The following is a 23,748-nucleotide window of genomic DNA, read 5'->3' as shown; positions in this document are numbered from 1 at the left end:
ATAAAAAGCTCAAATGCCAACTCTTTTACATGAATGCTAAAGGAAATAATCTGTAGAATCAGAGAAATAGCTATTCTATTACAGCACAATCTTAAATGATCCATTCACTAATATTGTTCAATCTTTAATGCTACTGCATTTTTTTGAAAAAGCTCACTATTAAAACTCCCCTCACCCTCTAAATAAAACCAAGTGGTTATAGGCAAAGTAGAATTTCATATAGGTAATAACACAGCAACAATCAAACCAGAAATTGACCTACAAAAAGATCCTTAAAAGAATAAGGCAAGGCAGCTTTTAATAACGTATCTTCTCAATGTTCCAGAACCTATCACAAATCAAATTTTTGCAAGGTCATATCAAAGCATGTTTTCTTTTTCAAAAAATTAAGATAAAAAGCAAAGATCGATGTTTGATATAGCAGCTATCCTGAAAACCACTCTACAAAAAAGGGGACGTGTGTTCAGAAATGCTAAAGTGCAGACCTACAGAATCTGAACTCAAATTAGTTAATAGGCACCTCATCATTACAACTTATTTCAGGGGTGATTTTTTGCAAAAAAACAGTGGTTCTCTTCAGTGTTTCTGATCAGGAAACCCTAAACCATAAATTTCAACTTGGTCTGACCCATATGTAATCAACAGAATAGTAACTTGAGTTAATAAAAATTGCCTATAAAACTTCCATGAGCAAAAGTTGAAAAGGGGATGAGGAAACTGGATTAAATTAGAGGACTGCTTACTTGTCAGGATTTTCTTTGGGTGCTGGAAATGACTGGGGATTCACATGAGCCAGTGTAATAAATTCATTCTTCTCCAAACTTCCAACCAGGATTCGGATTTTTGATTCCACCAAGCCCACCCTGAACAAATGTCACTCATTATTAATGAAAATTCTGGTTAACTTTAAAAATAAAATAAAATGCAGAAAATCAAGTATGTTTGTGTAAAGCTGTAATATGAAGATCATAAAACACACATATAAGGGCAGTTCAACTGTCTAAACTCCCATAGATAAAATGAAAGCCTTATGTTCTACCCCAAAAATGAAGTGAAAACTGCTGGAAGAAGAGAATCAAGCCACATTTCAAGCCAGGAAGGTTACAAAAGACAACCCCACAAATATTTAAAGAAAAAAATCAGTAAACTAAAACAAAGCACTTTAAATATACAGTTAAGAAATAATACATGGATCTCTATAAGGCAAATAAAAACAATTGTACATATGGATCTCCAAATTCCTACACTTCCATTACAAGTAGTAAAGCTCCATTTATGAACAAAACCAAATGTGCTGTTTTAAGGACTTCCACCTCCTACTGTGTGCTGTGGCTATCTGATTCATTCTGAAGTTTTGTTTTTGTTGTTTTTTGTTTTGTAAAATCTAATCTTATACTCACCATTCTAGGCGTTGTTTTTCAGTTGGTGCACTTGCTAGAAGTACAATATAATGCCTTTGAAGATAAAGACAACATGCTATTTATTTCATTTAAGTGCTTTGTGCTGGATATTAACACCATAATGTAATAAGCTTTTTGACAGTTACAGATCAATTTAGCAAGAGAGAACTGCAATCTCAGTTTGCACATAAAATCATAAATGCTAAATTCCACAAGTTTCTAACTACTGGCAAGTTTAATTCTTCTGAAAAAGATAGTAATTTTATGAATAATTACCCAAAAAGCAGCTTAATTCAAAAACGATGACTAAATATCAACTGATAACTTGGTTCAATGATTCTGGTGGAGTGCTTTTTCTATAAAGAGCTACCTCACTAAAATATAACCTATTAAAGCAAAATTGCTTTGATGGAAATAAAGCACCAAGGCTTTAGCCACAAAAACAGGGTCACTAAATATACGCACATCAGTAACTTAAAAAATAGTATCAAACACATCATGCTTTTTAATTCAAAGGTAGCAAAAATTAAACTGAATACTTAAGTTAGGCCTCATGATTTTTTTCAAGCAACAGTATGAGTTTCTATAACAAAGATGCAGACATCATTAATGTGAGAGCAACAAAGAAATGTGATTTCTATGCAGAATCCAATTCCATTCAAATTAGAGCAAAATCAAGTTTTCATTTCAGAAAAACACCATCATGACTGACTATTTTAAATCTTTTTGAAACAAACTATTTACAACTGAAGAATTTTGTAAGACTAAAAAAAAAAAGTCCAATCCAACATACTTTTCTACAAAATCCATTTTAGAAGTGATAGAAATCAAACTTCTCACCAGAAACTTTACCTCAAAAAGCAAACTGATAGTAGGTGGAAAAGTCAGAATTATGACTAAGAATTTTAAATTAACTTCAAGTATTTATAAACTTAAGGTAACAGAGGTAATATACATAAATATGAAAACACGTAGACAGAAAAGTAAATGTGCAGTCCAAATCCATACAGACCAACCAATACTTCGTTTCCTTTACCAGTTTAATCTGTTCAGCAATTATTTAGAGCAAACCAAATATACAGAACAAACACAGCCCAAATAAATAAAAGTTAATAAAAGCACTAAAAGCTCATGCATTTTACATATACAGAAAACGCTCTTGGGGCCCTAAACTCCCTTATAAATCAAACAAAATCCTAATAAGCTCAGTAACCTGATTTCCAGTTCCCTGGGAGTTTGAAAATGGACAACAGATTTTAAAAGGGGGGGGCGGAGAGGGGATGGAGAAAAAACTCTGACTAAAGTATAACAACTTATAAGAGGATAAGACAAAGTATAAAAAGCAGGCATGCACACAAAAACTCAAAACAGCAAAGCTGTCTGGGTTCACCTAATATGAGGACAAAACTCAAGTCTCTAAATCACTCTTTTAGAGAAATGGATACTCTTAATGACCACCTGAGTCTTGAACAAAAACTTAAATGATATATAATGTTCTCTACTTATGCAAAATATAAAATCCATTTGAACATAATCTTGTTGGTAATTCAAAGTTTAAAGTTTTAAAGCTTAGAGTTCAACTTTGGTTCTTACTGAAATCCAGTGGAAAGGGGGGGGTGTCTACTCTGCACATCGTTTATGATAAAGGCACCTGTTTAAATAAAGCTCAAAGTTTTAAACAGTTTAGCAAGTATGTATGTGAAGTCAAATGTCCTTCACTCAGCCAAATTTAAGCAAATGTGAAATGAGACAAAATACAGTAATCATGTTTAATAGAAATAACCTGTCATTAATTCTTAAGTTACCTATCAGAGCACAGAGACCAAGCAGAAATAGGTCTAAATTTAGACTATTTTGTTGCTGCTCCAAAAAACGCCATCCCCTACTTTACAGTGCCACTATCATGCTTCAGGTACTCAAATGCCTTCATGAAACACTGAAGCCAATTAAATAATGATTAACTTTCCCCAAAATTTAAAGATTATCAGTTTCCAATAAAAAAAATTTAACTATAAAAATGTACCACAGTTGAATTAAAACCTCTTTAAAAGCTTCTAAAAACACTTAATTTAGTTGCTATTATTACCTCACAAATATTTACTCCAAAAAAGCATTTTGTAAGTAGGTTTCCTGGCCATTTCATCACATTAATATTTTTCCCTGGGTAGGTAACAGCTCAGATATGTGCACTGAAAATCTAATTATCTTAGACAAAAATCCTTGGAATTCCATCTTCAAGTAACTCAGGTCCAAGAATTACAGTTCACTATTTTTAAAGCCTTTAAAACATTATGAGGCTAAATTATTCTATACATACATACTCCTTGAAATTATAAATTATTAATCCTATTCCTGAGAACATTTGGCTTTTTTCCCTAATACCTTTGCTTCCTCGTTTCCTAAGGAAATGGAACATCTGAAATAAGTATTCGCATTTCCTACGTCAATAATGATTTATTTTACTGCTGGTTACTTACTTATGTGAGCTTGAATATATTAAAGGTAAAACATGAAAAATATTTTCTTGGAACTATAAAATTTCACAAGGCAGTGTTCTCCCTTCTTCACAAGAACACTGATATCTTCTGAAACATGGTCTGCTTTCTAAGACAACTGAAATTTCCTTCACGGATTCTTTCCTTCCAAGAAAGGCAGGCAGGTATACTATATGACTTAAAATATTTCACATAACAAACACAATACTTTCAGGATATACTTGAAATAAGCTTAACCAACTCTGACTCAAGGCAAAACTAAGGATTTCAGTTCAGTTGTACAGCTGATCTTTGGGGTAATTCATACGTTAAAAGAAAAATTCAAATCTGGGAATACTTGAGTATAATGATAGCAATCACTAATTCTTTAACAGGAAAAATTTTTGAAATAAGTTAAAAACATAAGTAGAATTTGGTATAGGTAAAATTAGCTCATTGTTGTCACGTTTTCAAATCCTTTTTCGCAGGAGTCCCAGCTGAAATTTAAATTTTCCTGATATAATTTCCTCTATTTGTTGCTACATCCTCATATCTAATTATGTTTAAAGTTGTTTTTAATAACCTAAAATAATTTGATTGTTTCAAGAGAATTCAGTAAAGACAGTAATCTATAAATCTTTTCATCAGTCAACTGAAGACCTTATATGTACTATTTGGCATAGACTGAAGGACAGCCTAAAAGTTTCAAAAGAAAGATATAAGCAAGCTTTAAAAAAAAAAAAAAAAAAACTTCCAAGTTCTAGTTAATACAAATTTATTCAAATAGATGACATTATCAAGGTTTCTTCAATTTCAACACTAGTCTTTCTTAAAGTGAAAGAAACCAGTTAAGTGGGTACTTAGAAGAACTTCATTCTACCCACCTCTTACTCCTACAAGAAAGTGAGACAGGAAAAATTATCTAGCTTCCTCTTGGATTCTCGGGGATTAAGAGATGCTGGCACTTTTCTATGAGACCAATTTCTTTATCCTCCTTACAAGTAATCATGTACTCTTTCATGATGTAGTTTTTAAAGCATCAGAATATGTATTTATTAGTTTAAAAGTTCAAAGGTACTTCCTCAACAGTGGTTAAAATAAAAAACAATGGAAAATTATCTGCCAAATGGAAAAGCACAACTTATGGGGAATAAGTAATAAACAAGAACATTCAATGTTATGCTATTTAAATTTTTACTGACAATGCAGTGCTCCCAGAACACAACAATTAAGCTGGCTCCATTATTGCTTTTTCATGCAAAAGATACAGAAACAAAACACAGAGACATCATGAAGGTCATCATTCTTGTTTTTAATTGGGGAAATAGCATAGAGCAATCTTGCTTAGATTATTACAAAACACAATCCAACACAAGATCAAATGGTCAGGAAAATTTCAAGCATTAAAGAAAAAAAATTTTTTTAAGTGGGACTTTGGCAAGTTTTCAGCTCAGGGCAAATAAAAGTGCAAGTCCATTTTTTTAAAAGTAAGATTTATTATAACTTACAGTTTTCATCAAAACCAACACAATCAGGCTATTAACCTGTACTACGGTATTAAACCATTATACTAAAACCATTAGTAAAAAAATATTACACCCACTGAGATTCCATGAAAATTATCTGTAGAAATATCTGAAGGGGATTTATTAACATTAGGGGGAAATGGTAGGCCAATCATGTGCTGTAACTACTGAAAACATTTTACTGACTACATACACTGACATTTTATTAGCTTTGCCTATGTTATAGAGAATCTTAATGATAAATAAGTTTCCAGAACTGGCTGAAAATGCTTACTTAACAGACACCATTAACTACAGATTTTAACAGTTCACTCCTTTGCCAAGGTATACAGATTTAGAGTTTTGGGGATGACTAACAAGCCTTCAGAACTGATGTTGCTACAAGTGTAGAAATTCGGTTACATCAGGCAGCAAAACTGTATGGACTACACTTTACCTTGATAAAGAAATAATAAGGGGTTTACTAAAAACAGTATGCCCTTTGTGACAGGAAGAAAACTTGTATAGAAGATGTTTAAAGGAAAATTCAAGACTACATTAGTCTAGCAAAAAGAGATGTCACGTATGCTACCATTAAACCATTACTTAAGAGAGCAACATGTCCGACATGCCTTAAAATACATACTTGTACTTTTGAAAGAAGTTTGGAGCTTCAAAAAGTTTGGACCACTCTGCCTTACTCAGCAAAATTTCATCTGTGATAGCAAGACCTAAATTAAAAACATATTAAAATGTTTGCATGCTTCAGTCTAAGAATCTATAATTTTAAAGATCTTAAATATACCACATGCATTCACTATATTCCTAAAATCATAATTTTAACATAGCAAGTTTAGTCTATGACTCTAGAGCATACAGATTCTTACATACACTCTTTTCAAAAAACCTGGAGGGTTCCTTTCAGATCCAGTTTTCTGGCAAATTGCCATTACTCTAAAATGCCATGCTCATAGAATGACTCTCTCCTAAAACTGAAGCACTGGAGTTACCCAAGAAAGAAAACTTTCCCATAAGCTTTGCTTCCTGCCTTTCTAAAAAACAAGTTTCCCATAAAAGGATAGCGACATCTTCCCATGAAGAGCCCCTGTAGACTACAGAAAAGAACTTTACACTTCTGAGTTTGACGCTGGCAGTCATACAGCTGATTCTATTTCCTTGACTTGTGTCAAATTAAACAATCCAGTTCTAGCTACTCCCCTTAAAGACCATTTAGCAATAGCTACTCCTTCAAATTAGCAGTACTACTGGGATTCAGAAGTTTAGAGGTTATTCCAAAACAGTAGGCAGTTTGGTCAAAATCCTGCTCAAAGCTCTTTTCAAGTATACTGCCTGCTAAAAGCCTCTCATGTCACCCACTAGAGAGAAACTATGACATCATTTAAAATTTCACATGGCAATAGTATGGAACTAAACCATAAAGGCCCAGCTAAGGATACAATTTTCAATTTTGGTTAATCTTCCAATATATAATCAAATATAAATTGCTTAAAAGAAATTAAACTGAGTTTTCCAAGTTAATTTTCAAATATAATCTGTAATCAATAAATAAACACCAAAATCCACTTCGGTGAATGCTTTCTCCAATTTAATTGAATACCCGACTACGGGGTGTACAATGGTATGTAAATCCTTTGTGTATAAAGGAGAGCATAAGGATAAACACTTACCTTGTTTAAACTCCTCAACCATGACCATCCGTGTTGAAACGGACACATTGTACGTGGAGTTCTGTTGTGGGTATGCTGGTGTAATTATAGGCATAAGATGGTACCTATCACTGGGGTTTACCTACATACAACAACAGCCAATCAGTTTCTTCAAGTACATATGCAACAGATACTTGGACTTTTTACCCCTTGTTAAACTGAACCAATGATTAAATTTTATTTCATTTCACAGCTGGAGTTGAGAAAGAAAAACCATGTAAAGAGACACTGTTTTTACAGGAATTCTTTACAGAATCTGTGATTTGGTCTAATGTTTTGTTTCAATCATTTGGGCATGACTGTTTTGGCAATCTTACTAGAAATAGTGTGCCTGTCAAGCAAAAAAAGGTTCTAATTGGGCATCTACTGATGTTTAGTTTTTCTTTTTTCTACAACAGAAATAGGGATGTACACACAATTACACTTTTGAGAAATGTCATAGTATGTTCTGTGTAAAACGAATTTTAAACTTAGTTTTTAATATATCCTTAATTTATCAGGAGTAGAAGCTTATTAACACATGGTAAAACTACTTTATCCATGTTGGTATCATTTTAAGGTATAATGAAATGATTAATAACTATTAATTTTAATCTGTATACTAATGATAAAAGTGGCATATTTCCACAGAGGAAACTGTAAATTCACATCCCTCCAAAATTAAATGTCTTGAGGTTCAGAAAACTTAAAAATTCACAGCTTGATGTCATTAACAAAGCTTAAAACTGACAAAATTTTTGATGTTGTAATAAAATAGCAAATTAATGTAGAAAAATAGAATTTTATAAACCTAGAAAGCCTTATTCAAACCTAAATTTATTTTATCAATTAATAAAGTGCATGTAAAACATTTAAACTGAGTAAGCAGTAAAGGTCGTAACTTCCAAAGAAGCAGAATGGAAGCTCCTCTTCAGCCCAACCATGCTTTTGTAATCTGAATTAACCAAACCAATTTTTACAATTACATCACAGTAATTAAAGTGATATTGCTTAGAAGTTATCTGCCACGGTTAAACATTAAGCAACAGTTTTCCTACAATAACCCAATTTTAACAGAATATTTAGATCAAACAAAAAAAAATACAGGGATTTTTAGTATCCTTTTATTTTTTCTTTTAAGCACAAATGCCCACACAACTTTGACTTACAAGGTAGTTCTATATAGAATAAATTAAAATTAGTGATCTTGATATTATAAACTATGTACAATTAAATGTAGTTTACAGGGTACATAATTATGCTTCTCACATCAGAGGAAAATTATAGTTGAGATTAAAAAGAAAGTGTAATACGAACATGTCCACTCATACGTAACAGGATGGGAAGTCTCCCTGAAGTTTATGCAGATGATTTTTACTTGTTATTGCACAGTGTGAATTTGTAGGGGAAAAAATAATACACTAACCCTTGGGTCCCATACAGGCAAATTAAGATTGCATTCTTCAGGCTGTTTCAATAGGACTGGATTTGGCCATTCCCTGTTTAAAAAGATTGTAGCACTTGATAAGACTATTGGATATTACCATCTACACGTATTTTGTTAAACATACAGCATTTGTGAATGTGATCCTTCTTCATTCATTTTGCACTCTTGGTATATATAATCTTTTATTCCTTTATTCCTTTCTGTCGACGTTAGACTACTTGAATTACATTTCCTCTATGAAAGTAACTTAAACCATTTGGTAGCTTTCTCAGACTGAAGTCAAATATCTTCTCTGCCTCGCAGAGAAGAACTGATAAAGCACTATTCAAATTTAAAAGTACTATTCCGAGACATCTGATGTGTTCACCGCAAACTTGAACAGGATAAAATCTCCCTTGAAAAGACAAAGATCCTGTCTTTAATTCATTATAGGCAAAGGAGCATGAATAATTATAAAAATTGATTAGGAAAATTTTTCTCTATCTCATGACAAAGGTTATTAATGTGAATATGTGTAATGATGTGAACACACTGTTTTCAAGATATGTTTTGTGAGTTAGCTACTTCAGTCCTTTATAGAAGAGATTAAAAACTGGAAAACATTTGCCATCTTTAGTATCAAGGTTAGCTTCTTAAATATATTATTTGCCATGTATGTGTAGCATTAAGAGAAATTCTGACATTTTTCTCATCAAACCTGGTTATATATAATTAAGTGCTATCAAATCCATAATTACAGAATGTGTATTGAAAAGTGTGGCACAGTTCTAAATTATAAATTGTCTCCAATAACTCTAATTTTTATAAAATAACTAAAACTCTTTTTTCAGAGGGAGGAGGTACAGAGGTTGGCACAAATAGGGAAGACAAATCTTTCAGATCAATTTGATTAAAAACCAAGAACTCTAACCTTTTGGGCCAAAGCAACTAATGTGAAATAGCAATCTTTTATATTACTTAAAAGAAATAATGGTTGACAAATGTGACCAGGCTGAAATGAAGGAGAGCATTAAAAAAAAATCTCTCCTGGGTTAATGACTAATCTCAAAGGGATGCTCAATTGCTTTCCAAGCACTTACAGTTATCCTTAAAAGCTTTATATACATTTACATCCTTAACATTCTACCAAAGATAAATGGGCAGCTGAAAGCAAAAAACAACCACAGGAAATTAATGGTCTATAGATCTAGAAGAATTCAAAGAGTAAATTAAAAGAGGTGGTATATATAAAGCTTTATCCAAAGTAACTGATATCCCAACCTACCAACTCATTGGATTTTAGCAGACATTATAGCTAAAATTCAGTTTATTTAGAGAGTAAGTTTACGCATGGAAGTACAAACAGCACCTGCCTTGCTATCCCGGGAAAGCTAGGGAAAAGGAATGGAATTTAGGTTTGCCATTTTATACACAACATGATCTCCCCAAGGCTACCTATACTGCTACATCATGAACTAAAATTTGAATCTGAGACCAGCTGCAGAAATGTCATAGAAATAAGACTAAACTTCAGTGTCTACAATCAATTTTATTTTAATATAATCTAAACACATACCATTTAGAAAATACCAAGAAAAATTTATGTACAAGAGTTGATGCTATTGCATTTGGATAAAGCTGGCAAGTTCTTGCTACTAGCATAGCCCAGGAAACACCACCGAGGAAACCTAATATATTGGAATAGATGTTGTGGCCTGTTGATAAGGGAAAAGCAAAAAGAAAAGTTAGTGTTGAACAAAAACTTAAACATTTTTAATAAGCTAGCCAACAAATTCGGAACTCACGTTTGGCCCACAGTTTGATAGCTCTCAGGGTTAACCTGAAGTTGTCAATGTTTGGTACTAGATGTAAAATTTCATCGGTTACCCTGCAACCTGATTAATAGGAGTAAAGAAAAAAAAAAACAGAACATTAAATTATCAAAAGTTTAATGATAATATTTCTTTTAAATTTTCTGAGACTAATGTCAAATTAAATAAAAATTTACTTTGTAAAATCAGTAATGTTAATAAAGAGGCAAATAAAAAATATAAAACTTTTACCTTCTATCACAAACACTACTCTAAAACCAAATAATCTGAACTGTAATCTGCTTTATTTCAAAAACTTTCAACCCATAATTAAAATGTGCTCCAGTTCAGAGATGGTGAATAGGGCTTGATCCATTTAAGTTTCCAGGAATTGTTCTTCAAGAGCATATTAACAAAACAATGCTAAAATAAGTGTTCAAATGTAACCCTTTTAAAAGCACGACAGTTGAAAATGTTACAAAGGTTATCAGGATCAAAATTAATAGAGTTACAAGGTGAAACCTGAGCCACTAGCAATAGAGTACAAACGTCAGACAGTATTTAAACATCCCAGGAAGAAAAGAAATAATAATGCAAGATACCAATGATTTAACAAATTACTAAATGCTCCACTGCAGTCTAACTATTAAGCAAAAAGTTCATTTTATTTGACTCACTATGGATAAACAATATGGCCATTAAAAGCTTCATTATGAAGCTTGAGTTAAAAACTATTTCATATTTGACCAAAACTGCTACTATGCAAAAGGAAGTAGGTTTTTACATACCGTTAAGACTTCTTATGCATCTTATATCTAAATTTTTAAGCAGACTGTCATCTCTTAAGTCCAAGTCTTCTGGAATAGTCTGCAGTGCTAATCTTGCAAACAAAATATCAATCTAAAACAAAAACAAAACAAAACATTCCATGTCTGCCTATTTTTAAGGCATTTCTTTAAAAAAGAAAACACTATTAACTCCTTAAGACCAGGATCTTCTCATCAGCTGTTAACATGACAACACCTCCAAAAGTTCAAACAAAATTCTTACCACAGGTATTTTAACCAGATGTTAAAACACGGTAATACTAAATAAACAGAACTTGTATAAATAGCTACTTGTCATTTTAATCATACTAAGTTTGCTAAATGCAGATATACTGGATTATTTAAAACTAACTGTTTAGTTCTCCACCTATATGAACTGTGAATTATATCCTAAAAGGTGCTCAAATATAAGGCCAATATAGTTATATGTAGCCCAAATATACCTGTCAGTAAAAAGGGAACTTCTTATATTTAAGAACTTATGTATCTATAATATTCCAGTCTGTTTCTCCAACTTAGTTTTGACTAAATAGAAACAAAACAAAAACTGGCTAATTTTGAAGACTTATAGAATGCAACTGACAAAATTGTTTTTTTCCTTTTTTTCAAGGAAAGGCTGGGGGCAAAAGAAATTTGGCACACATTCGGTAATTATTCCTGAGGGTCTGATTTCATGGTTCCAACCTTTGAATGCTGCTAGAGAAACAAGCCTTTTAGAAGATCACTTTAGAAATCAGTATTTTATATTTGCAAACGAAGCAACTGACAAAGGATTAATAAAATATAAATAAAATATACAAGCAGCTCATGCAGCTCAATATAAAAAAAACTGTACAGCTACATGTAAAAGAATGAAATTAGAACACTCCCTAACACCATACACAAAAATAAACTCAAAATGGATTAAAGACCTAAATGTAAGGCCAGACACTATCAAACTCTTAGAGGAAAACATAGGCAGAACACTCTATGACATAAATCACAGCAAGATCCTTTTTGACCCACCTCCTAGAGAAATGGAAACAAAAACAAAAATAAACAAATGGGACCTAATGAGACTTAAAGGCTTTTGCACAGCAAAGGAAACCATAAACAAGAGGAAAAGACAACCCTCAGAATGGGAGAAAATATTTGCAAATGAAGCAATTGACAAAGGATTAATCTCCAAAATATACAAGCAGCTCATGCAGCTCAATAACAAAAAAACCAACAACCCAATCCAAAAACGGGCAGAAGACCTAAACAGACATTTCTCCAAAGAAGATATACAGATCACTAATCATTAGAAAAAGGGAAATCAAAACCACAATGAGATATCACCTCACACTGGTCAGAATGGCCATCATCAACAAATCTACAAACAATAAATGCTGGAGAGGGTGTGGAGAAAAGGGAACCCTCTTGCACTGTTGGTGGGAATGTAAACTGATACAGCCACTATGGAGAACAGTATGGAGGTTCCTTAAAAAACTAAAAATAGAACTACCATACGACCCAGCAATCCCACTACTGGGCATACACCCTGAGAAAACCATAATTCAAAAAGAGTCATGTACCACAATGTTCATTGCAGCTCTATTCACAATAGCCAGGACATGGAAGCAACCTAAGTGTCCATCAACGGATGAATGGATAAAGAAGATGTGGCACATATGTACAATGGAATATTACTCAGCCATAAAAAGAAATGAAATTGAGTTATTTGTAGCGAGGCGGATGGACCTAGAGTCTGTCATACAGAGTGAAGTAAGTCAGAGAGAGAAAAACACTGTATGCTAACACATATATATGGGGAAAAAAAGGTTCTGAAGAACCTAGGGGCAGGATAGGAACAAAGACGCAGACGTAGAGAATGAACTTGAGGATACCTGGAGGGGGAAGGGTAACCTGAGACGAAGTGAGAGAGTGGCATGGACATATATACACTACCAAATGTAAAACAGATATCTAGTGGGAAGGAGCCGCATAGCACAGGGAGATCAACTGGGTGCTTTGTGACCACCTAGAGGGGTGGGATAGGGAGGGTGGGAGGGAGACACAAGAGGGAGGAGATAGGGGGATATATGTATATGCATAGCTGACTCACTTTGTTATACAGCAGAAACTAACACACCATTGTAAAGCAATTATACTCCAATAAAGACGTTAAAAAAAAATCTGTATTTTAAGAGCTTGCTGTGAAAAATCATTTAAACGTGCACCTACAAGACAGGAAAAGATTGTACATTTACACAAATAAGTACCTGTGGTATAGCCTAAATTTTCCAATGATACACATTCCAAAATCCAGCATCGCTCCTAATTTAGACAGAAATAAAGACTATATGCTCACAGGAAAAAAAAAAAAAAAAAAACCCAGGTAACTCAAAAAGCAACTCAGTAATAACAAGCACATTAAATATTTCTAGTAACCATTTGACTTTTATCTCCATCCTGAAAAGTTTACACAATTGAGTTGGTTCTCCACCCCAAAAAATCTCCCCTTTGTTGGTTAATGTTCTTTTCGGGAAAAAAAGGCATCACCTACATTATGGTTGTTTTATATTTATTTAAACACTGACAGTAAATCAAAGCTGCCTGAACTTGATAATCCTTTACTAAATTTAACATTTTATGTCTACTTATTAAGATTACTCATATTTCATACAAGATAGAGTTGGGCACCTTATGCAACAATTATAGAAACCACTTTTTTTTGCAGAACAATGAAGTATTATTCTTCCATTTCTGAAATTTTATAACCGTCATTATTACTATGAGTGACTTTCCAGCACCATTATGTATGGCAGAAGTAACATAAATAACTAAAGTTGCTTCAGGGTCAGCTTTGTTACAACTACTTTCATTACACACATTGAAAACATCAAAGAGAACTGCACATCATCTCAAGAACCTGAACTCAGAGCTTCCCTGGTGGTGGCATGGTGGTTAAGAATCAGCCTGCCAAAAAAAAGAATCCGCCTGCCAATGCAGGGGACACGGGTTCAAGCCCCTCGTCCGGGAAGATCCCACATGCCGCAGAGCAACTAAGTCCGTGTGCCACAACTACTGAGCCCGCATGCCCCAACTACTGAGCCTGTATGCCACAACTACTAAAGCCTGCATGTGGAGCCCGTGCTCCACAACAAGAGAAGCCACTGCACCGCAGCGAAGAGTAGCCCCTGCTTGCCACAACTAGAGAAAGCCCGCGCGCAGCAACAAAGACCCAAAGCAGCCAAAAATAAAAACAAATAAATAAATAAATAAATTTATAAATAAATTAAAAAAAAAGAATCTGAGCTCATATATCCTTCCCTATCAGAAAATATTTCAGCATACATGACATCAGGTCACAATTTTCTCTCAACTCTTAAATATTTAATTTAAATGAAGCCAAAGTTCCACTTGCAAAAATATAGTTATATTACCTTAAGGAGACTAAAAGCATATAAAATCTGCCTATGGAAAAACTATCAATTAAGCTGTTCTGTAGCAGCCACTTCACAGTCAGTACATTTCTGTCTATATTTTAACTCCTGGTTTCACTAGGCTCTTTTTTAAAAGAGACTACAAAGAATAGGCTGTCACTTCCACTTCAAAAAAAACTTAATTCGTATTAATATCATACCAACTCACCAATTATAAACCTTTGAAATAAATCAAATTTTTAACCTACACCTATCAAAATAACACACAGTAAGAACTGTCTATTTGAACCTTACCTCTATCCCATCAAAACACAGTTTGATAACTGGTACAAATGCCTCTTCAACAGCCTGTGGGAAAATTTAAAAATCAGTGTCTCTGAAAGTATACCTTAGGGCTACACTAGCTTTAGTGCTCTTAAATGAATGCAGTACTGACATAGCTTAAACATAATTTACCACAACACCTGACACAGACCAGGTTCTCAGTAAACAGGTTTAAGACTCGAGAATCCTAAGTCGCACAAGCCTAGGTTCAAATTCTTGATCTCTGCCACTCGGATATGTGACGGTGGCCAAGTTGCTTAATATTTACTTTGTTTGCCTCACTTCCTACTCTGTACATGAGATTACAGATTTATGATTTTAGACTGCTGTAAAGAATAAAATGCAAGCATACACATTAAGCTTAAAAGGGTCTGGCAAATTGCAAGAGTTCAATAAATTAATGGCTATACCATAAAACTCACTCAATTGACTAAACTGATTTTTATAACTCCTCCCCTTTCACTCTGAACATTTACGCACTCTTAAATCTTTTACTTCTTCCTGTAATTTCAACTTATCATAGAACGAGGTGAAAAAGTCACTTCGATCAACATGTCTTGGTGCAACACACAACGCATCAATATCGGCACCTAAAAAAAAAAATTAAGCCCATCAACCACTAGTTACCATTACAAGAAAATTATTTTGCATCTTATCATGGCAGTATTTGATGTTGAAAACCTGTTAATGTTACACTGATGAGCCTCTAAATGCACCCCTCTCCTTAAAAATAAAATTACCTGTCAGTATAAGAAAAACATGACCCTAATCGATGGGACATACTTTTTCCTGCAGCATCTTCTATTTGTAGTGGCCCAGGTGAACTGGGAGTCAAAGGAAGGTGACTCAGATAGGAACTCTTATGGTAAGAGAGGCAATTATGCAAGAATACACCCAACATCTTGGTGTCCTTAGTCACAGCCATGTTCATTAGTGAAACAAAAAAATACAGTTATCATTTATACATTGTGACTGGTGCTTCCAGGCTCCTACCTGCACCTAAATGGGACCTATGCACTTCAAGAAGGACCAATGGCAAGAATCCAAAGAGGCAGACCATGGTAAGAACAGTTGTTATTAATTTAGTGCTTGATAGGAGGCCAGCACTGAGTACATAGGGAGAGCACAAAAAAGATGATTAAAATCAATAACTGGGATCATAAAAAGAAGAGATCAATATGGAATCTGGTCAACGTAATCATTTTCCTAAAAGACTCAATACCTGAGGCACTAACTCTGAAGGCTGTTTATCTGGCATATTCATGAAGGGGGAGAAGGGCATACAGTTCACAGGACACATCAAAAGCAAATGTACTACTTCCAGCACAGAGTAGTGGGAGATGGGGAGAAGGAATAATGCCACAACAGAGAGAACCAGAGACTGGCAGATACTTTTAACAGAGGCTAGTGGCTAATGGTTGAAGAGTACAGCCTCAGACTGCCAGAGTTAGAATCCTAGCTCTGCCAGGAGATGGCTGGGAGCAACTGTTCAAGCTGTATTGCCTTTTTAAGTCTCAGACTCCTCTATTTGTTACATAAGAATAAATAAGATTATGAAGACCAAAAGATTACTAACTATGCTCAGTAAAAAAGAAAGAGTTCAATAATATTCTCTGCCATGATAACATTCTTATTGTATATTTACTTACACAGGGGAGAAAAACTACAAATGTAACTAAGAAAGTATTATTAGTGATTGTTACTGTGTTGCAGATACACATTTTTTTGGTTTGTTTTTTCCTTAACTATATTTCACGACTATAATACAGATTTTTTTCAAGCTTTAATTCATTTTTCTTCTGATTTCCAGAAGAAGATATCATTATTTTAATATCATTTTCTTCTGATATTCTTCAGGTAGCGGAAATGATATACAGAGCAGCACTGTCCAAAATGACTCCCCAAGGGGAAAAGTGTACTTCATGCGCACTTTCCAGTACGGTAGCCACTAACCATATGTGATTATTTAACAATGAAAATGTGGCTACTACTACTGAGAAACTGAATTTTTTATTTTACTTAATACTGCACTGGAGGGCACAGGTATGAAAGGTATCATTTTATATCTTTCTTCTTTTACCAAATTTAGGCTCCCTGAAGTCATCTCTTCCATGCAAACCTAAGCTGTATAATACACTGCAAGTAACTGAGATGGATGTGTCATTATAATTTTTAAAAAATTAAAGAAGTATTCCTTCTCAAGATAATTAAAACAATATAAACAATATTTACCTTTTGTATGTACTCCTAATCTATAAGATCCAAATGTAAATATTTTTCCACCAACATTTTCAATTACAGATTGTGGAAGATTCTGTTGAAGCAAACAAAAAATAGTTATTTTGCCAGTGGAGCACAAAGGTAACTATTTCAAATAACACTACATTTTAAAAAAAAAAAACCAAGTAAGATTTCTATGCAAATTTATACAGAGGGTAAACAAACTATAAGCTCTACAAAATACCAGGCCTTCACAGATCAACCTAACTTGAAATTTAAGCAATTTTCAACTTTCAATTAGTGTTAGAATTTTGCCACATTTTTGGAAACTGCTACGAAGACTGTGGTAGAGGAAATCATGTGATTCCACAGAAGCAATGTTAGAATCAGAAATTTTATTCATGATAAGGTGCTGCATAAATCATGAATGTTAGAATATAACAAAAACACATTCTGATTGCTTAAAAGACTGTATTCAGTGATTATACCAAATATGTCGCAGTACATTAGACTATAATTTTACTGTATCAAAAGTGACTTTAAGGCCAATAAGGCTACGTTTAATAGTTTAGTAGGCTTTAGTGGGATGATTTTGAGCAGAACTAAACTTATTGATGATTTCTTAGAGTAAAAACACCAGGAATGAGGAGAAAGGAAAGCACTTAAAAATCATCTTTCTGACCCTGGTATGACTATAAAGTACTATGGAGAATACGTTTAACCACCCTTGGTGGTAAGGATAATGTCTGTCCACAAAAAAAAAAACACCAAATCTTAATGTGTGCTCGATCAATGTTTCTCTTTACTTTCTAATTCCTCAGTGAAGTCTTACTCAGTAGCAGAACATAAAAGAGACCACTCTTCCCCACCACCCTCCCAAAGTGACATAAATTGTTACTTCATATTCCAACAACCCTAAAAATAAATTGTAAAAGGCTCAGGGGACTCCCTTGTTTTTAAGGGCACACTTAATCATCACTTATAGAAAACAGGCAATCTAAATGTGTGGCATTACATTTTTTAAAAGGAGACGCCACCATCTCGTCCTATGTTTAGATATTTTAGAAACCACTTGTACAGTTGGCTTGGTTATTTAAGTTAAGCCAGCAAGGCGTGTACAGAAATATGCCTACAAAGGAAGATAGGAAAAAACTACCTGAGAACAATGTTCTGTGGACATCTCTAGTAAAATACAAATCTTTCGGATAAGCGCTCTCCAGGAGAACTGTCCAATACAGTAGGCACTAGCTATATTTCACTACCACTTGAAATGTAGCTAGGGTGGCTGAGGAGCTGAATGTTTATTTTTAGTTAATTTAAACTGAAATGGTCAAGTGTGGCTGGTGGCTACTGTATTAGACATTAGTATGTTTATAGCTATTACAGTTGTAATCCAGAAATTAAGATTTATTAATTAACATCACAGAAGAACCTTTCAATTGCAAATCTTTTTTAAGTCTCAGGATATTAGATGGCAAACAAATCAAACAACTTAAATAAAATTCATATTGTATATAAATTTTCCCCAAAATATTATAAATTAATTGTAACTATACATCAAAAACCAGTGGTTCTTAGGACTTTCCTGGTGGTGCAGTGGTTAAGATTCCATGCTTCCACTGTAGGGGGTGCGGGTTCAATCCCTGGTCAGGGAACTAAGATCCCACATGCCACCCCCAGAAAAATCAGTGGTTTGCTACTGATTTAACTGGAGATATTTTTGGTTGTCACAATCTGGGGAGAGCAGACAGGCAGTGCATCTAGTTGGAAGAGTGCTGCTTAACAGCTTCCAGGACAGTCCCTAAAAAAGAAATATGTGAGGAATTCCCTGGTGGTCCAGTGGTTAGGACTCCACACTTTCACTGCAGAGGACGCGGGTTCAATTCCCTGGTCAGGGAACTTAAGATCCCACAAGCCGCGCGGCGTGGCCAGAAATGAAAAAAATACGTGGTCCCAAAATATCAATAGTGTCAACATCAAGACATCCTGTATCAGGTCTTAAAATCAAGCAGCTGAGGACGAAATTCTCCCTAGGAAAACAGATATGAAAGATCAAACTTGTAGGGCTTCTCTGGTGGCGCAGTGGTTGAGAGTCCGCCTGCCGATTCAGGGGACACGGGTTCGTGCCCCAGTCCGGGAGGATCCCGCATGCCGCGTAACGGCTGGGCCCGTGAGCCATGGCCGCTGAGCCTGCACGTCCGGAGCCTGTGCTCCGCAACGGGAGAGGCCACAAAAGGGAGAGGCCCCAGAACAAAAAAAAAAAAAAAAAAAAAAAAAAAAAAGATCAAACTTGTAAAGCCCCTAAAGTCCCACTCTCTAACCAATTTACTACCTCCAGAGTTAGGCTACAGAGAAAAGAACACTGACAAATTTGATTAGGAATGAGCATTAATTTCATTAATCCAAATAATTTTTCTTACCCTCAAGAAAACCAGCAGGAAGAACTGTATCAAGAGTTACCAGATAGGGCTTCCTTGGTGGCGCAGAGGTTACGAATCCGCCTGCCAATGCAGGGGACACGGGTTCGAGCCCTGGTCCAGGAAGATTCCACATGCCGCGGAGCAACTAAGCCCGTGTGCCACAACTACTGAGCCTGCGCTCTAGAGTCCGCGAGCCACAACTGCTGAAGCCCGCACACCTAGAGCCCGTGCTCCGCAACAAGAGAAGCCACCGCAATGAGAAGCCCACGCACCGCAAGGAAGAGTAGCCCCCGCTCGCCGCAACTACAGAAAACCCACACGCAGCAACAAAGACCCAACACAGCCAATTAATTAATTAATTATTAAAAATAGAATTACCGGTTAAAGAAACTAACCAGGCACTCAATTACTGAAACAAAACTATCAATGAGACAGTACTCGTTTCACATTAAATAAATCTAAGTTCTGGCCTTATAACAGTTTTCAACTTAAATGTCTAAGAAAAAGCCATTAAAAACAAAGCTGTGTTTCCTATGCAAGATTAAAGAATCACTAAGTTCAATAAGTGAGTAAAAATACTTAAACCTGGACATCCTTTGCTCAGCTCAAAAAGAAATCCTTTTCAAAATATCATTTTTATCAAAATTCTATCAATGACAAACATGTAGTATACATGGAGTCCCCAGTTTAGAATATTCTGGCTGAAGTTTTAATCAGTTGCTTTGAAATATATATACACTGCTTTAAGAAAACAGTATTATAAATTTGACTAAAGCCAGAAGACTTTAACTTACTTTTCTTCTACCTTGATACCTTCTCTCAGGTTTTCTTCTACCTTTGGTTTTCTCCTACCTTGATACCTTCTCTCAGGTTTTCTTCTACCTCTGGTTCTCTTACTATCAATTTTTCAGCTGTATTATAGACTAAATATGCATTTTGTACTATCCTGGAAAAATGACCACTATTTACAGAGTTTTTAAAAAATGGCTTCTAAACACAACTTTACGAATACATTTCCAGAGAACAAACATATGGACACCAAGGGGAGAAAGTGGCTGGGGTGGGGGTGAATTGGGAGATTGGGATTGACATATATACACTAATAAGTATAAAATACATAACTAATAAGAACCTGCTGTATAAAAAAATAAATAAAATAAAATTCAAAAAAACCACAAAAAACTACATTTCCTTTACCAGAAGCCTATTCATGGATTCAACAGTTGTATGATATTCTTTTAAAAAGTTATTAGAAACTCAAAGAATATTATTATAAGAAACTGAATAGATAATTCAGTTTGAGTCTAACATCTGAAGGCCTAAAAAATGCTCATCGTTGCAGAATTCCTTAAAAGGTAACAAGATTCTCAAATACTTAATAAACATGTTTAATACATTTTTTTTCCTAAGTGAAGCAAACGTTTTATCGAAATCAACTGTCAAATCACAATTTATCCAAATGACAATGCTACATTGTTCTTAAAAGAGTGGGCACAAATATGGCACAGACACAATCCAGCATCTATCAAAATACCATCTGTAAAGAACCTGACTTATTTCGTGCTGTGCGTGAATGTGGTCCAGCATATAAGGTAGACTCAAAACCAGTCAATTTTTTTTCTTGATAACATGAAAAACATTTCACTACTTTGCCTCAAAATTAAGCACACTCATCTGTCTGTAACAACCGTGTTTAATACATTTTTTAAAGCACCTTTTGTGGGAAACATTATTTCTGTAAAGCGTGTAAGTAATTACTGAGCTTTGAAGTGTTACAACCAAAAGTATTTATAAAATCACTGAATTCAGTTCAGTTTTTCCTGCTTTCAAAATAGCTAGGTACCGGGACCTTCCTGGCGGTCCAGTGGTTAAGACTCTGCCCAATGCAGAGGACTCGAGTTTGATCCCTGGCTGGGGGACTAAGATCCCACATGCTGCACGGTATGGCCAAAAATAACCCCCAAAAAAGCTACATACCAAATACAAATTCTGCTGTCAACAGTCTAAAACACCTTCCGCATTCAAGACTCTAAATACTTATATAAGACAATTGCTGCGTTCAGCTGGCAAATTACTTCCTAGACAATTAAGTCACCTTACCTTGATTTCACTGATTTCTCGTATCCACTCTTTTACCAGGTTATTTAATTTTCCCAAAATTAAAATCCTGTTGATAGAGCAAATATCAATCAAGTATCGAGTTGTTTGCTATTCTAGATCACTACTAATTAAAATGAAAAAGCTTTAATAGGTGGCTTCCTAAATTTTAACCAGTCTTTAAGTTATCAGAAAAGACGTTTATAGTATTAGCTATATGTAAGCACTGTTACACTGGGTGAGGCATTCCTCTAGCTTAGCAAGGCATTCCCCTTTCTCCTGACAATGCTGTAATACTATACTAACCAAAAGTATCACAAATCAAAATTAAGGGAATAGAACTTTATATAGACGAAAAGTTTTTTCTAGTTATCACTCTTGTTTGAAACAGACATATATTGGGGAGAATAATTCTGACTTGCTGAGTTCCTCAAAACTAGTTTATTATGTTAATAAAAAATTGTAACTTAAAAAAAGATATACATATACACTAATATGTATAAAATGAATAACTAATAAGAACCTGCTGTATAAAAAATAAAATAAAATAAAATTCAAAAAAAGAAAGATATATACACACACTGACCTGCGCTGCAGTTCCTCTTCCTCTTCAAAAACGCCAAAAGGCTTCAGAGTCTCAATTAGTTTCTGGGTAAGTAGGCAGTCAGTCTCCTTGGGGGCTGCTAAGCTGATGGGAGAGGTAATGCCATAGTGCTTCTGTGGCGGCTGTGTTTGCTGTGATCCCTGCGTTGTAACTGGACTGCAAACAGAACTGGATAAAATTACTGTCAAAAAATTTCTACAATTTAAAACTAATCAGATGACTAGAAAAAAATGCTTTAGTAAAATACATTTCTAAACATAGTTGGTTCCCTGCCTTACCCCAAAAAACTTTCAATACATTTTGTTCGTTTTAAAACAAAAAGTAACACAAAAATTAAGTGATGAAAACATTAGTTCTCCTCCCACTCCAAGGATTTTAACTTTGTCACTATCTAAATATCTAAATAAACTATAAATAAGAATCCAGATCAGGGAATTCCCTGGTGGCAAAGTGGTTAAGAATCCACCTGCCAACGCAGGGGACACAGGTTGAGTCCTGGTCCGGGAAGATCCCACATGCTGAGAAGCAATTAAGGCTGTGCGCCACAACTACTGAAGCCCACATGCCTAAAGCCTGTGCTCCGCAGCAAGAGAAGCCACTGCAATGAGAAGCCTGCGCACCACAACGAAGAGTAGCCCCCGCTTGCCACAACTAGAGAAAACCCACACGCAGCAACAAAGACCCAATGCAGACCCAAAAAAAAAAAAAAAAAAAAAAATCCAGATCAAATAAATTGCTAGAGAAAATGCAATCTAGGATATAGTGGACTTCTTAGAAATTTTACTTACTCCTTACTTCTTGAAAAGGAGCCAAAGTCTATTAAATTGTTATTTCTAAAGAGATGAGGATATATATAAAAACACTATTTTACCAATACAACAGACTCCCCAAATGGAATTTCACATCTGACTTGCAATGAATAAAACTCTAGATAATGAGGCAAATAACATAAACATAACTTGGAGGGGAAGAACTATATTCACACTAAGCTTGTTACAGAATTTTTGGTAAGAGATTTACACTTCAACAATGACTAATCAAAAGTTTTTCTGTTTTAAGAGCAATTCCTGATTTTTACAACCAATAGGGTTTTAACTGGTGAAAAGGTATGGCATGCTCTAAAGAAAGGTTTTAGGAAATTAATCTGACTCAATTATTTTTTGGTGAAACCAATTCTTGTTTTCTTTTTCTCCCTTTTTAAATCAATGGACAGGGACTCTAAAGATAAGCAGCACAATTATTAACTAAAAACTACCTGGTCAAATAACATACAGAACCAGGTAAGGACTAAGGAAGAAGCTAACATCTGAATCAGTTATTTGCCCCAAATTCTGTTCCTTAAGAAATAATTTATACACACACACACCTACTTTTTTTCAAGTTCTAAATATATATATATATACTTTTAATTAAAGTGCAATAATCTACTAAAGCAATAAGATGCCAGAATCCCATGGCAGGTAAGTCCCATTATGTATTTACTACCTATCCCTGGGTTCTGGTTTATACTATGACTGCAGGACTACG

The 23,748-nt window shown here is 34.6% G+C and overlaps 1 protein-coding gene across 20 annotated transcripts in view; it reads right to left on the bottom strand.

Moving 5' to 3' along the window:
- The window catches only part of PAPOLA (poly(A) polymerase alpha), a 57,419-nt gene that overhangs the window by 20,408 nt on the left and 13,263 nt on the right, over positions 1-23,748 (bottom strand). For 9 of the 20 annotated variants that reach the window (XM_027120499.1, XM_027120503.1, XM_027120508.1 and 6 more), the window contains 13 exons: positions 22,204-22,377; positions 21,621-21,687; positions 17,113-17,194; positions 15,361-15,470; positions 14,851-14,904; positions 11,111-11,222; positions 10,317-10,406; positions 10,088-10,226; positions 8,512-8,584; positions 7,068-7,188; positions 6,026-6,110; positions 1,401-1,454; positions 744-863 (listed from right to left, as the gene is read on the bottom strand). In XM_027120499.1, coding sequence (XP_026976300.1) covers positions 744-863; positions 1,401-1,454; positions 6,026-6,110; positions 7,068-7,188; positions 8,512-8,584; positions 10,088-10,226; positions 10,317-10,406; positions 11,111-11,222; positions 14,851-14,904; positions 15,361-15,470; positions 17,113-17,194; positions 21,621-21,687; positions 22,204-22,377 — 1,281 coding nt within the window. Of the gene's footprint in view, positions 1-743; positions 864-1,400; positions 1,455-6,025; positions 6,111-7,067; positions 7,189-8,511; positions 8,585-10,087; positions 10,227-10,316; positions 10,407-11,110; positions 11,223-14,850; positions 14,905-15,360; positions 15,471-17,112; positions 17,195-21,620; positions 21,688-22,203; positions 22,390-23,748 lie in introns of all 20 variants that reach the window. The other 11 variants (XM_027120513.1, XM_027120514.1, XM_027120498.1 and 8 more) reach the window with 4 other exon arrangements.

The sequence above is a fragment of the Aethalodelphis obliquidens genome, unplaced genomic scaffold, assembly GCF_003676395.1.
Source record: "Aethalodelphis obliquidens isolate GAN/ISIS:26980383/991018 unplaced genomic scaffold, ASM367639v1 scaffold21, whole genome shotgun sequence".
NCBI classification, from domain to species: Eukaryota; Metazoa; Chordata; class Mammalia; order Artiodactyla; family Delphinidae; genus Aethalodelphis; species Aethalodelphis obliquidens.
The sequence above is the reverse complement of the archived record's forward strand: the minus strand, read 5'-3'. Positions and strand labels throughout refer to the sequence as shown.